Source organism: Microcaecilia unicolor, chromosome 11 (genome assembly GCF_901765095.1).
Source record: "Microcaecilia unicolor chromosome 11, aMicUni1.1, whole genome shotgun sequence".
NCBI classification, from domain to species: Eukaryota; Metazoa; Chordata; class Amphibia; order Gymnophiona; family Siphonopidae; genus Microcaecilia; species Microcaecilia unicolor.
Window position 1 is genome coordinate 48,726,754 of NC_044041.1, and position 16,066 is coordinate 48,742,819.

The window sequence follows — 16,066 nt, forward strand, 5'->3', positions numbered from 1 at the left end:
ACTTGGCATCTTTTGGTTTGAACGTAAGGTTATTTTTTTTAAGGCAATGGGCTTATTGTGAGGTTAGATTTAACATAATTACCTAACAGTGCCTCTAGCAAACAAATCAGCTCTTATCTCAGATTATATGCTTAAAAAGATTAAACAGAAAAGATACAAACATAGAATACTTTGACTGATTGCATGCCTATGCTGTCAAAGCCATGGGTCTTCTGGAATGTACGTGATGACAGCCAAAGTAGAAGGCAGGTTGTTTTTATGGTAAATAAGTTGAAGACAGTATTCAAGTAATACCTTTTAACGGGGCTTCTTTCTCTTTTTTTTTTCAAAGGGATTTTTCATCTTTCTCTTTCACTGTCTTCTGAATTCAGAGGTATGTATTGTACCTGTGTTGCACAGACAATAAATCATTGTTACCTTATGTAGATATGTTGATTACCAAAAGACAAGTGACAGGGGTTGCCAACTCTAATCTAATCTTATCTAGGCTTTTATAAACTGTTTATTCCCCAAAGGTCCTGAGTGATGTACAACCAATAGAAGCCAATTACAGCATTGGGATAACATAAACTAAAAATAAACACAGTAAATATATATGGTTACACAAATGTATGAAAAAGAAGGGTTTTAGCAAGCTATGGACTGAGTTATGTTTCTTGCCTAATGGTCAAGGGAAGGCTATTCCAAAATTGTGCAGATTGAAAAAGGAAAAAGCTGTACAAATGCTTTTTATAAGAGACCCCCTTAACAGAAGGAAACTGTCATTGTTTGTTCCATCTCATTGATCTTTGGTTGTCCCTTGCATGTGACAATGACACTGGAGGAGGGAAATCTAACATCTTGGTGATGAGATGCAAATCCAGCATTTAAAATGAAGTTTCCCTGCCAGCTGGGGAAAGGAAATTGGAGCATTGCTTAACATTGTGCCATTGAAGATCGTGTGGTTGATCTGTCGCCTCCTGCTGAACATCACCTGTCTGTGCTGATTCAAATGCTACAGATTTGCATTTATATCTCTTTCTGACAACTTCTTTATGTTTCTCTAGGCTATTTGCTTTCTTCAAGTTCATGCTTGAAGCAGCTCTACAATGCAACTTTTGACCTTCTCTGTCACATTTCTCTTCCTTTTTGTTTGGGAATTTACAAGTTCACCCCCAACCCTTCCTTACCATCCCATAGTCCCTCTATGGTGTCCAGCATTTGTCTCCTTTCCTCCCTCTCAATTCCCCCATGGTCTCCAGCATGTCTCTCTTCCTTCCCTTCCCTCTCCCCATTTCTCTTTCCCTACCTCTCTTCCTTCCCCCCTCCATGGCAGTCAGCATCTCTCTCCTTCCCTACTCATTCCCCCTCCAGCATCCATTTCCTTTCTGTTTTCCTTATTCCTCCCTCCCCTGCCCATAGTGTCCAGCATTCCTCCCTTTAGTATCTTTCTCCTTCTCTACCACTCTACTGCCGCTACAAGGCATTTATACCCTTACCTCACCCCCTGGAGTAGCAACTATCAGCTGCAGAAGAGGCATCATATGGACAGCCATTGTGGGTCCTTGAGCATCTGGCTCCCACCCTTTCCAAACTTCCTATTTTGGAGGGGACAGAAGCCGACTGACCTTGAGCATGCACAGATGCTCAAGCCCCATGCCGGTTAGCTATGCAATGCCTCTCATGCAACTGATAGAATTGCTGCTCTGGGGGAACGAGGTAAGGGAATAAACACTTCACAGTGAGAGAGGCAGGAAAGAAAAATTTTAGAGTTGCCATGGCTCCTATGGCTCCCCCTTTTCCGACACCTATGATCTGAGCTGTACAACTGTTAGATGCACCTCAACACTCTACATGACTCTTTTTCTTACTACTTCTGTGCTGCTGGCATTTTATTTCACAAGTTGGCAGTATACTGTGCATTCTCCAATGTCCTTATTTCATCTTAAAAGCAATGGAGCTATATTCTGATGTCACTGTGATACCATCAAACTTACTACTACTACTACTACTACTTAACATTTCTAGAGCGCTACTAGGGTTACGCAGCGCTGTACAAATTAACAATTAAGGACGGTCCCTGCTCGGAAGAGCTTACAATCTAAAGGACGAAATGTCAAGTTGGGGTAGATAAGTTTTCCTGAGAAGAGGTGTAGTGGTTAGGTGCCGAAGGCGACATTGAAGAGGTGGGCTTTGAGCATTGATTTGAAGATGGGTAGGGAGGGGGCACGGCGTATGGGCTCAGGGAGTTTGTTCCAGGCGTGGGGTGAGGCGAGACAGAAGGGGCGGAGCCTGGAGTTGGAGGTGGTGGAGAAGGGTACTGAAAGGAGGGATTTGTCTTGAGAGCGGAGGTTACGGGTAGGGACGTAAGGGGAGATGAGGGTAGAGAGGTACGGAGGGGCCGCAGATCGAGTGCATTTGTAGGTGAGTAAGAGAAGCTTGAACTGTATGCGGTATCTGATTGGGAGCCAGTGAAGTGACTTGAGGAGAGGGGTGATATGAGTATATCGGTTAAGGCAGAAGATAAGACGTTGTTCAGTTGATTAGTGCCTTATACAAATGATAGCAGTTAAAGGACACCTTATATTGTTGCAGGTTTGACAAATGAGGACATAACGTTTTCAAGGCCTATTGCTTAATTTAGTGTTTCCCAAGTCCATTCTTGTAGTACCCCTTGCCAGTCAGGTTTTCAGGATATCCACAATGAATATGCATGAACAAGATTTGCGTGCACTGTCTCCATTAGATTCAAATCTCTTTCATTCATATTCATTGTGGATATCCTGAAAACCTGATTGGCAAGGAGTTCTCCAGGACTGGACTTGGGAAACACTGGTTTAATTCACAGTAGATTTCAAATCTAGGCCAGACGCTTTAGGGAATCAGTTCAAAATTAATGTTTTTTCCCCAGGCAGCTAAATTTCTTTACCCTTCATTCCCCCGTGCCAGTTAGTTGATTAGATATGCTTAGGCAGTTATAACCTCAATAACAGCCATTTATTAAATTTTCATTAAATTAAGAACTGCACTGAAATAACTAAGTGTGCCATTTTATATTAACATTTTATGAGGCTTAAAGCAGCCAACCAAACAAGAGATCCTGCACATTGGTAAGAATATGGAAATCTCACCCGATTTTGTGTATTTTTTTTAAGAAAAATTTTTTGCTATGCATTTTTTTATTGCCAGAAATTCTCTGTGGAGCATAATAGAGCCTTCTGATAATGTGAACATATCTGCCATGAATAATCAGTTTCTTAAGGTTAACAGAGATTATGCAAAGCCTGATGTGTGACATATGTCGCTACCACCCACCCCTAACTAAAAAATCTTTTATTTATTTTTCCCATCAGTACTGCCACTGATTCATCTCATGCTACGAAGTGCCAGTCTTTGACTCCTTTTTCCCTGTCCCCCACACATCTCTACACTGATTTTGATTTTGGTATACATTTAAAGCTTCTCCTAACCATTATCCCCATGCTGCGCAGGAGTCCTCTGCCGGCGTTCCTGATGGTGGGGCATGGTGCAATGAGATCATGCTTTCAATTGTGAGGGGCAGGCAGGTGCTTTGTTCCTTGTGGTTAAGTAGAGGAGTGTGGTAGCCGTGTTAGTCCACTCTTAAGGTTATCAATACTACTACTACTACTATTTAGCATTTCTATAGCGCTACAAAGCATACGCAGCGCTGCACAAACATAGAAGAAAGACAGTCCCTGCTCAAAGAGCTTACAATCTAATAGACAAAAAATAAATAAAGTAAGCAAATCAAATCAATTAATGTGAATGGGAAGGAAGAGAGGAGGGTAGGTGGAGGCGAGTGGTTACAAGTGGTTACGAGTCAAAAGCAATGTTAAAGAGGTGGGCTTTCAGTCTAGATTTAAAGGTGGCCAAGGATGGGGCAAGACGTAGGGGCTCAGGAAGTTTATTCCAGGTGTAGGGTGCAGTGAGACAGAAGGCGCGAAGTCTGGAGTTGGCAGTAGTGGAGAAGGGAACAGATAAGAAGGATTTATCCATGGAGCGGAGTGCACGGGAAGGGGTGTAGGGAAGGATGAGTGTGGAGAAATACTGGGGAGCAGCAGAGTGAGTACATTTATAGGTTAGTAGAAGAAGTTTGAACAGGATGCGAAAACGGATAGGGAGCCAGTGAAGGGTCTTGAGGAGAGGGGTAGTATGAGTAAAGCGACCCTGGCGGAAGATGAGACGGGCAGCAGAGTTTTGAACCGACTGGAGAGGGGAGAGGTGACTGAGTGGGAGGCCAGCAAGAAGCAGATTGCAGTAGTCTAAACGAGAGGTGACAAGGGTGTGGATGAGGGTTTTGGTAGAGTGCTCGGAAAGAAAGGGGCGGATTTTACGGATGTTGTAAAGAAAGAAATGACAGGTCTTGGCAATCTGGAAATCAATCTTGGAAATCAAACAAAATAAAACATGGAAAAGAAAATAAGATGATACCTTTTTTATTGGACATAACGTAATACATTTCTTGATTAGCTGTCGAAGGTTACCCTTCTTCGTCAGATCGGAAATAAGCAAATGTGGTTGAAATGTGGTTGAAAGCATGATATTGCATCCCCCCTCCCACTACCACCACTATTAGCAGGAAGGTCAGAAGAGGACTCCCACCCAGCTTGAAGCTGCTTCATGGAAACATTGCCCCAATAACCAAGATGTATTATTCTCAGAAGAAAGAACAATCGAATAACAATATCACATATTTTGTCACAAATTTTGGACTAGATTCTATATGACTAAATTTACTTGTGAGTAGTTACGCCAAGCAAAACTTGGTGTAAATGCCAATGCGCATAGATTTTAGAAATGCCCATCATGACCATTACATGCCTTTTTTTCAACTTGGAATTTACATGCATCATGTTATAGAATGTGCTTAGACAGTTCTCTGTGTAAATTCTAATTAATTAATTTATTTGGATTTTGCTCACACCTTTTTCAGTAGTAGCATTCAGGTACACTAGGTATTTCCCTGTCCCTGGAGGTCTCACAATCTAAGTTTGTACCTGAGGTAATGGAGGGTTAAGTGACTACCCAAGATCACAAAGAGCAGCAGTGGGATTTGAACTGAGCACTCTGGATGTCAAGACCTGTGCTCTAACCATTAGGCCACTCCTCCACTCCACTGAAGGATTAATGCCAATTAGTGTCAATAATTGCTTGATTAGTGGCAATTATCAGCACTGATTGTCTTCATTACAAAGTCTAAAGCAGTTAGGCCCAATATTCAATGCTAGGCAGCAGACCAGACTTGTGCAGGCTGCCAGAGTTTATGTGGGTCCTGGTCAATGTTCAGCTGAGACTCCTATAAGCTGAATATCGGTGGATAGCAGGTTAAGCGCTATTTAACCTGTCAGCAGCTACTATGACCGATTAAATAGTACTGAAAATTGGGGGGGGGGGGGGGGGGGGTTATGTTTTATCAATTTTTACTCCAAGGCTCTGCAATTCATTTTTTATTTCTTCACCCCTACTTCCTTGTCCTTTGGCATTCCTTTTGTAGGGGACATTCTCCTTTTTTGTTTTGTTGAGCAAATGAAAAGTAAATGAACAGCTTAGTCCGCTTGGACAATGTTTGATTTGTTTTTACTGACTGGGGCATTTGCTTTAGTGCAGGGCTGGTGTTAGACATTTAGGGGCCTGGGGCAGAAACTGGGGAGGGGGCCCCAATGCTGGTCTTCAACCTATGCCTTCTTCAGCTTCAGGCAGGTTTGGGGGCCCCCTGTAGTATAGGGGCCCAGGGCAATTGCCCTGTTTGTCACTCCCTAATGCCTGCCCTGCTTTAGTGGATAATGGTAGTTTATACTGTGTCATCCTTGCCAGCTCATTCTAATTTATTTTTCTTTTCCTGCTTGTTCTAAGGTGAGAGCTGCCTTCAAACACAAAACCAAAGTTTGGTCCTTGACTAGCAGTTCTGTTCGCAACATTAATGTGAAACCTTTCAACTCTGACATTGTAAGTATCATGGTCATTTCTGATCTTTTTCTAACAGGGGACCTACAGAGTATCTAGTCTTTGCAGTGTGGGACATTTTTTTTTTTTTTTTTTTGCCTAAGCAAAGTCCTTTGATAGTGTTATGAGAATCTAGGCTTTACCAGTTTGACTATGATAGATTGATTGCCAGTTGGAATTTCAAGGGAACCGAAAACTCCTCTTCATATCCTCTGTCCTCACAGAGAAAAAGGTGGTCATTTTCAGTCTCTTTAGCAATATGGAAAAGCAAACGTTGAGAGAGCCAGGCTTTTCATCTCCTCCTCATGCATACTGGGGTTTTTTCATCCCAAACATATTCTAAGGTGAGGGCAATATTTTTCTTCCATATTTGGTATTACCAGAGTAAAAGTGAATTTGCCTTCAAAAGAAGGAATAGTTGAAATTTTGCTTGTTTTTCATTTTGTTTGATTTTCAGAAATAAATAGAATACTACAGACAGCCCCAGGTGAAAAGACCACACTGACAAAAATAGAAATAAAATAAAAACAATCCTCTCAGCTTTCCCCTACACCTCTGAATCCCTTCTCAGTATCTTGCTCCATCCATCTGCTCAAATGGGGCAGGGACCAGTCTCAATGGCTCCTACTCTGCTACTGCTAGTTTTCAAAATGGCACCTACAGAACGGAGGCCAGCACCATTAGTAGATATAACAGTAGGGAGACAAGAGAAATTTGAGTCATTCTGAACCAACAAAAAGAGCAAGCTACTGAAAGAGGGGATCTAGAGGGCTAATCAAGACAAAAATTTATGCACACCTTTTTATAGAATATGCCTAAGAAGAAGCATGTGTAAATTCTAATTATTGCCAATTAGTGTTTATAATTGCTTGTTACCCAGTTGGCTCATTATTCAATTAAGATGCACACGCAAATTGGACACATATCCAATTTGCTCAAGCAACTCATATATAGAATCCAATGTCTGTTAGCATGCTAAGTTTTAATAAAGGGCCCCTTTATGAGCCGTAGTGATTGACGTCAATGCAGCCTACTGTCCGTTTGCATATTTTTCATAGGTATTCCTGATTCACTTACCTCATCCACAGATTCAAAATGGTTAAGCAGTATAGAGACTGAAAACTGTTAAAGAGTTACCTAGAGAAATTTAAATATAAATAGATAGGCAGGTTTGAAGATGGATGCGATTGTCCAGGAAGGGGAAGAAAAGGGAAGGGGAAGAAAAGGGGGATGAGACTGTAGAGAAGTATATATTTTTTAAAAGTAGCTGGGATGCTACCTTAGGGGCCCTCTTACTAAGCCCAATGTGCGCCAAAATGGAGTTACCACCCAGCTACTGCGTGGCTCTTGCGGTAATTTCATTTTTGGTGCATGTCCAAAATGCGCTGACGACTCACATATCGGACACGTGCCAAGTGGCACTTGACACGCATAGGTCATTATCACCCGGTTACTGCATGAGTCTTTACTGCTAGGTCAATGGCTGGCAGTAAGGTCGCAGACCCAAAATGGACGCTCAGCCATTTTGATTTTGCTGCACGTCCATTTTTGGCAAAAATTTTAAAAAAGGCCTTTTTTACAGGCACGCTGAAAAATGGATTGGCGTGCACCCAAAACCCGCGCCTACATTACCGCAAGTCATATTTCAGCGTACCTTAGTAAAAGGACCCCTTAACCACTAATGCTGTCTTCGTAAACATTTTGCTTCTTGTTTCTTGAATGCATAGTTCCGATACCTCCTAGAAAATAAAACAGATTCTCAGGGCCCTGTATGACAAAGGAATGGAGTAAAGTTGTTTCTGCATTGTCTTGATTGCAGGTCATCCAGGAAATGGAATATTGATCAATGTCTTTATCTGTTGATTAACAGTTCTTTTGTAAAAGAAAAATGAGGAAGATTGTCTGAGCCATTTATCTGGATAAAATGGCTTAGTTGAAAATTGCAGTCTGTTGTTCTGCCAAACGTACATGAGGACTTGAAAAGTACTTGCTGGGTTAAACAGAAACATTCCCAGGATGTGCTTAGGTTGAGAAAACTAGAATGTAATTGACATTTTAAAATGTACATTCACTATGCCCCCCTCCACCCACTCAGCAGCCCAAATAGCAAGGACAATGGGATATGGCTGATTTTAGAACTGCACTTCACATGTGCTCATTTTCAAAGGGAAATGATGGGTTCACTTTCCTCCGGATTGGATAAATAGCACCTAAAGGGTTAGGCGCAGAATTTTGTGCGTGGTCTTCATTTCCACATGCAACTTAATTGGCAATTGGCACTAAGGATCTATTAATTGGCCATGACAAGTACTAATTGGAACCAATTAGGGTCTACAAGCACTGCACCTAACTTTTATGGTGTGCAACTCCAAAGTAGGTGTGGCTATGGGCTATGGCTAGAAGTCAGGCATGATGTTATGGAATATTTGCCTTTCCGCGTGTAAGTACCAGGACTTAGACGCAAGATTTTACCTCAGCCTATGGCCTGGATTGGTCGCTGTCGTGGACAGGATGCTGGGCTCGATGGACCCTTGGTCTTTTCCCAGCATGGCATTACTTATGTACTTATGGCAAAAATGCTCGTGCCTAAGTTTAGGCATGGAAATCCATTTTCAGTGTGAATTGTATAACAGCAGCTCATAACAGTGCCTAACTTTGGGTGCCATTTACTGAATCAGACCCTTTCCCTTTGAGAATCAGTTGTAATCAAGACCAGTGCAAAGGTACTGGGTGCCCTAGGCGAACTTGCAGCCTTAAGCTCACTGTTCCCTCTAAGTTAAGTCAGTGGCATACCTAGCTTGTTTGCCACCCAGGGCGTGTTGCCGCTGTGCCCCTGGCATGTCACAAATCCCCTGAAGCATGTCACACCCATCCCTGAAGTGCATCACCCCACCACCTTTCCTCCTAGCAAGCAGGTGTGTGAACCACGCACATGGCTGTCGGATCTGTTGATCCCCTGCCCCGGAACAGGAAGTAACATCAGAGGGGGCAGGGGACCGGCAAAGACGACAACCGTGTGCTTGCTCCATGTACCCCCTTGCTGCCTGCACCAGGGGCAGACCGCCTCCACTGCCCTGCCCTTGGTACGCTACTGAGCTGAGTAGGAGTCCTCAATTGCATTGCTGCCAGTGGGGGATGGTGCTTCAGTATTGTGTTTTCAATCTCTAGGGACAGGCAGGTTCCTTGGAGTCCTGCAGAGCTTTCCTGTCTCTCACTATTGAAAATAGTGCCACCCATTGGCAGGACTGTAGGTGGAGGACTTCTGATCAGCTTAGAGGAAGCAGTGCTTAAACTCCCTCTAAATTAACTGTCAGACTCCCTACCTACCCCCCCCCCCCCCAAATACATCATACTTTTAAATATTATTATATGTGTGTATCACAGACAAGTAAATAATGAGGGCAAGTTCCAAAAATCATTTACTTAGATAACTGGGCTATTTGGAAATGTCCACCTTTCCTAGAGGTAAAAGTACACATTTATGGTTCTTTAAGTTTGTGTGACTGTTGGGATCTATTGTTTTGCTTTGATTGCTGTTACTCTTGTCTGCCGCCCCATAAGCTGCTGGGCTAGGCAACTGCCTAATCTTGCCTAGCACTTGTGCTGGCTCTGACTATGGGCTAAAAGGGCCCATGTACATTGCAAATGATGCCGACTATTGAAAAAAAATGCCCCTTCATGGTTCCATTGTTTTGCCTTTCAGATGAACGGGAACAAATTAGGTACAGCCCCAACAAGGATGAACACCTGGGACAAGAGCACCAACTCAGCCAATAAGATCGATCTATCAGCTGTCTGACATTAGGCCGCCTCAACTTTGTCAAGAGTGACTGTGAGACTGCGTTCACTGTATCTATCACTTCACCCTTATACGGTCAGAATCAGAAGGAGCTGAATACCCAATCACGCTTGTCGTTAATGGCATGCTGCGGACACATTATGTGTTATGGAGCGGTGGGGGAACAGTCCTCACCTGCTAGTGCTTCAGAAATGCCGCACCCACAACTCACAAGAAGTTCAGTCGTTTCCACATCTGGTCAGTGTGAATGAACGCATTGAAGTATATGAACTATTACTGCTACTGAACCCCTTTCAAACTGAAGAAACAGTGCACCAAAAGACAGATGTAAACCTCTGCTCTGGAGATTTGTGCTTTCTACTACCAAGCAACTGTTTTGCCTTTGCGGTATAATCCCATTCGCATTCATATGTTCTACTAATCCAGTTACCCAGTAAGGCATGTACAGAACACTCAAAGCCAGGAGGCGAAGAAGCAGAAACGGATTTGACAGTTGTGCAAAAATAAATAAGTAAATAAATCAAAGTGTCAGCCGTCCATCCCAAATTGTGCGTGACTAAGAACCAGTGTAGACTTTTAAGTAGTGCTGTGAAAAGGGTAAATGGAAGCTTATTTGTTTTTTGTTTTTTTGTATCTTTGAAGCAGCCAATATAGATATCTCACAGATACATTTTTTTTTTAGTGAGAAATACCCTTATCTACAAATTCAACATTCTTAAAAGAATCAGTTGGTAGGGACATGAAAGGACTGTGCTATGACAAATCTTCCATTATATCTAGCAGTTTGTTCATTTTTTTACCAAAAAAATAGAGGTGTTATCTCCTCTTAAAATTACTCCCAACTGGTTTATGAAAACCTTGTATCTGAAATCAGCACACACTCATAACCCATAGCTTTGGGAAAGACGATGAAAAAAAAAAACCACAACCTGGCTCTGTATCCTCTCTCTTAAGCTGGTATGGGAAGGACACTGTGACAAAATTAAAAAAAAATATCAAACCATACTGTGATGGATTCCGGGTCAGGTTTTCTATTTTCTTCTACAGGGACTTTCTTTCTTTTACAAGATAAGCCTTTGTCTGCATTAGGCTTTGATAGAGATGATTACGATTAGCCAGCTTCTCTTAAATGGAACAAAGTGACTCTTTCATGTAGTAAACCTTTTAATGGCCCTCAGATTACAATTTGTCAGTGAAATTTTTCTTCACTGATTATCGTGTATTTTTTGGTATTTCATCTTAGGATTTATGCTTCTCATATTAACATGGTAAATAGTACTTGTCATAGACTTACACTTCTAATTGGTTTTTGACTTGGAGATGAAATTAGATTTAATATCTCAGTGCACATTCCTAATGGCTGTTGTAATCCTGTTTAAACAGCCTTTTCAAAAATACATTTCTATTTTCTCACCATTAACCATAATATGTGGAGGAGTATATTTGAAAGGATGTCCAAGTCAAAATAGAAACATCCAGCTCATAATATTCAAAATGGACGTCCATCTAACATATATTTTCCAACAGGAGCTACGTCAGGATTTCCTGTTTGAAAATATGTGAAATGGATGTCCATGTGCTGAGGACATCCAGCATGAACAGCTATTTTAAAAAATAGAGGGCTTCTTTTACAAAGGTGCACTGAAAAATGGCCTGCGGTAGTGTAGGCATGGGTTTTGGGTGCATGCAGAATCATTTTTCAGCGCACCTGTAAAAATGGCCTCTTTTTTAACAAAAATGGATATGTGGCAAAATCATAATTCCCGCACATCCATTTTGGGTCTGAGACCTTATTATCGCCAGCTGTAGACCTAGCGGTAAAAGATTTGGCCGTTAATGACCTACACGCATCAGATGCCACTTGGCATGCGTCCGCTACGTGCATCCCAAAAAAATATTTTTCAGATGCGTATAGCGTACGTGCGCCATAATTGAAATTACCGCAAGAGCCACATGGTAACCGGGTGGTAACTCCAATTTGGCGCACGTTGGATGCATGTAGGTGCCTGTGGGGCCCAGAATGTCCAACATATGAATGGCAAAAAAGCAGGTACAAGGACGTCTCTCTGGCAGCATTCATAGAAGAATGACCACACAGATGTCCCTGCAGAGCAGGAGTAGCCTAGTGGTTAGTGCAGTGGATTTTAATCCAAGTCCAAATCTCACTTTAGCTCTTTTATTTTGTAACTTTGAGTCCTCCAGGAACAGAAAAATATCTACTGTACCTGAATGAACACCACTTCAATAGCCTTCAGGCTTGCAGGTGGCTTACATATTTAAGTCAGGGACGTTGAGAGGGGGAGAAGGGGGGGCAAAATTCCCCAGGCGCCGGAGTCTCTCGCCCTCTCCTGCTCCCAGGCCACTGGCGCCACAGTCCCGTCTCCATCTGCCTACCCTCAGCTCCCTTCTGTCTGTCGTCCGACCCCCTGCATTTAGAAAAAATATGTAAAGCAGCAGCGCAGGGTCTTCTCTGCGAAAGCGGCAGATCGCCTCGGGCGGGCCTTCCCTCACTGTGTCCCGCCCTCTTCTGATGTAACTTCCTAGTTCCTCAAGGGCGGGACACAGTGAGGGAAGGCCCTCCCGAGGCAATCTGCTGCTTTCGCACAGAATGCGCTGCACCTGCTGCTTTAGAGATTTTTTTTTTAATTTAAATGAAGGGGGTCGGATGACAGGCAGAAGGGAGCAGAGAGTAGGTAGGTGGAGATTGGGAACTGCGGCACCGGAGGCCTGGGAGCAGGAGATGGAGGCGACAGAAGTAGCGATTGAGGAGTGGAGGGGGGGCGGCGATCCTGGAGGGGGCGCAGCCTTGCCCCGGGCCGGCTCAGTCTCTCGGTGGCCCTGATTTAAGTACAGTAGGTATTTTTCTGTTTCTGGAAGGCTCAGAATATAAAAAAATAAGAGATAAAATGAGATTTGGACCTGGGTTTCATGTTTTAAAGGCCACTGCACTACAGTGGCGTAGCCACAGGTGGGTCTGGGTGGGCTGGGGCCCACCCACTTACGGCTCAGGCCCACCCAACAGTAGCATATGTTTAGTGGTAGCTAGTAGGGATCCCAAGCTCTGCCAGCTGAAGACTTCTCCCTGATGGTAACAAAAATGCTACTCTTCACGATACCGGCACCTGCACATGCTCAGTTTTCAGCGCATGCCTGCTGTGGACTGCCAAGGTGGAAAGAAGCATTTTCCCACCAACTGAGATATTTTTTTGGTGGTGGTGGTGGGGGGGGGGGGGGGAAGAACACTTGGTGCCCACCCACTTCTTGCCTAGGCCCACCCAAAATCTGTTGTCTGGCTACGCCCCTGCTGCACTAACCACTAGGCTGCTTCTCAGACTTCCTGCCAGGGTTGCCAGGTGGAAAATTTTTTTCTAGCCCAATCCAGCCCAAAAACCAGCCCAAAACCCGCCCAAACACAAACCCCGCCCCTGACACCCCCACCCCCGCGTCATCACCCCCGCCCCCGCCGTCACCGGCCACGCCCCCGCCGTCACCGGCCACGCCCCCGCCGTCACCGGCCCCGCCTCCCACGTCACCGGCCCCGCCTCCCCCGTCATCGGCCCCGCCTCCCCGTCATCGGCCCCGCCTCCCACGTCATCGGCCCCACCTCCTACGTCATCGGCCCCGCCTCCCACGTCATCGGCCCGCCCAAAACGTCACTAACCCCGCCCAAAAAACGTCACTAACCCCGCCCCCCGCGGCCGAAAAAGGCAAAAAGCCGCCCGAAAAAACCGCACAGAAACCCAAAAAGCCGCCCAAAAAACCGCAACCCGCCGCGGGCAAAAATTTCCCGCGGCGGGTCGCGGAAAACCGCCCACCTGGCAACACTGCTTCCTGCTTTCCTAAGAATATCCATAATACCTGAAGCTGTCATAGAGCCTTGTATCCCCTTTCAGTTTCACTTTCAGGGGAGAGGGAGGGGGACAGCAACCACTGGGGAATTATGGAGGTGCCATGCCATAGTCCTTCCAGTGGCCAGCTGCTCAATCAGAGGACTTTTGTGTACCCCGGACATTCCTGAAACTGGTCTAAATAAGGATGTCCTTCTTTTTAAACATGGATATTTCTTCCTGTTCTGTAATCACTATTGGACATACTATTTGGACATACTGTTGTATTAGATGTCCCTTTTCTGCATTTGCAAAATTGGGATTCAGATGTTCCAAGCACATGGATGCAGTGGTGTTCCTAGGGTGGCTGACACCTGGGGTGGATCGCCGATGCGCCCCCCCCCCCCCCGGGTGCAGTGCGGCCACCTCCCCCCCGGCAAAAGGATTCACCTCCCCCCGGTGAAAGGACCCCCCCCGGGTGTATTTTTACCTGCTGGGGAGGTGCCGCGCGCCTGTCAGCTTCGCTTGTTCCATGCTCCCTCTGCCCCGGAACAGGAAGTAACATGTTCCAGGGCAGAGGGAGCACGGAACGAGCGGAGCAGGGAGGTGCGCGGCACCCCCCCCCCCCAGCGGCGTGCACCCGGGGCAGACCGCCCCCACCGCCCCCCACCCTTGGTACGCCACTGCATGGATGTCAATTTGGGCATTTTGAGACATCCATATGCTTCAGAAATAAGCTCCAAAGTATCAGGGTCATTGCTTTTTAGTCAATGGATTATGCTGACCCATGTAGTTCCTCTGCTTCTTTTTAGCTTCCTAGGACTGAAGTATTTGTCTAAAAACATTTGATATGTGAGGCTCCAACAGAATGTTGTGGAGCAGGGGTACATTCTGGGAGTAAATCAGTAATTTTGCATTAAAGTTCAAAGTGTTTGTCATGTTTTTTGGATTAATATTTAAGTATATTCAGAAATGGGAACATCAGTGTATATATTTATAGATAAATATAGTTTTAAAATGTGACCATGGAGATGGATTTTAACTCTTTTTGAACTGATTTTGCATCTGTGAGCCATGTTCTACTGAAATGGTTCAACAAAATAGCAGGTTTTGAAATGTTTTGAATATTTAGAATTTCTGTATTTTCTGTAGAACCTTGTTACTTTGCAAGATTAGATTAATAGTAACATTTCCAAAGCTACAAACAGATTTAGAACCAAGCTTATGAAGAACAACAGAGTCATTTACTAGGAGCAAAATATCTTTCAGCCTGGTATATTTTTCTTCCCATAAATCACCAGGGCATTTCACTTGCTATGGCACATCGCTGGTCACATTTTGCACTGTAAAGTTTGATATTACTGTCAACCACGTCTTCTATGAAAATGGTATTATGTTCCACAAATGTGTCTAGAAAGGAATGCAGTTCTGCAGGAAATATAATGATAAAAAAAAATGAACTGCCTTTGTATGCCATGAAGGTGACCCCTCTAGAAGAGAGCTGAAGCACACTGGGAAGCCTGCAAGGTCACTGGCTGTATTGACCATTTCTCTGAATATAGGATGGACTTCAGGACCCAATGTTATAAATTTGGGGGTAAATATTCAGCCAGCGATGATGAGCGATATATATTTTTTTAGCCACCTGCAGCTTTATGCTGGGACAATCAATCCTGGGCCATCCCCAGGCAATGGCATTACATATCCAGCTGGCACTTTTGTGATTAAAGGCCAATATTTAACCCTTAACTGGATAAGTGAACCCGGAGAAAAATAGGACTGCATTTTACGCAGTCCAGTTTGTCTGGCGATCTAATCTAGTTAAGTGCTGAATCCACATAAGTGCTGATTTCACCCTCAACACCTTCCCTGGCCCACCCACAACATAGCTGGTTTTGGCGTAGATTGTTAGACGGGATATTCGGTGGCATTATTTGGTTAACTGTATGAATATCCTTGGAAAGCCCCGCACTGGTGTTTAATTGGGCAGAAGTCTTTCCTGCCTGGCTAAATTACTTTGAATATTGATCCCTTTTTAGGTTTTACCAGCACTAAATTTATTCACCGCCTTTTAAAGGGCCCACAAAATTGATGGTGTCGTACATGAGCTTTGGAGACCTTCTTTTCCAGCTTATGAGGTTCAAGTGCCTCAACATTGTTTTTATGGGTTCTTTGAAAAGCATCATAACCTACTAAGACTCCAGTTTTTACCAGGACCAATATGTTAAAATATTTCAAAAAGGAGAGTGAATGGTAAAGAATTATGTACCATCTCTCTGCAAACTTTCCATTTGATTTATAGGGACCTTTTGAATGTAAGTCCTCTATAAAACAGGGAAGAGGGCTTTTTGAAATTGAAGTACAGGATTTTCATATCCTTCTGAAGTATATAATAGGACCTGCTATACATATTTCATTTTTCAGTGAAATAGACAAATTCATGACCCCGGTGTTCTAAATCTTATTTTGCATATTGTATTTGTGATGGAAAGGTCAG

The 16,066-nt window shown here is 43.9% G+C and overlaps 1 protein-coding gene across 2 annotated transcripts in view; it reads left to right on the forward strand.

Moving 5' to 3' along the window:
- ADGRD1 (adhesion G protein-coupled receptor D1) overlaps positions 1-11,339 on the forward strand; it is a 428,743-nt gene extending 417,404 nt beyond the window's left edge. For both annotated transcript variants that reach the window (XM_030219508.1, XM_030219506.1), the window contains 3 exons: positions 332-373; positions 5,854-5,946; positions 9,647-11,339. In XM_030219508.1, coding sequence (XP_030075368.1) covers positions 332-373; positions 5,854-5,946; positions 9,647-9,742 — 231 coding nt within the window. In that variant the 3' untranslated portion in view covers positions 9,743-11,339. The remainder of the gene's footprint in view (positions 1-331; positions 374-5,853; positions 5,947-9,646) is intronic.
- Positions 11,340-16,066: the final 4,727 nt, after the last annotated feature.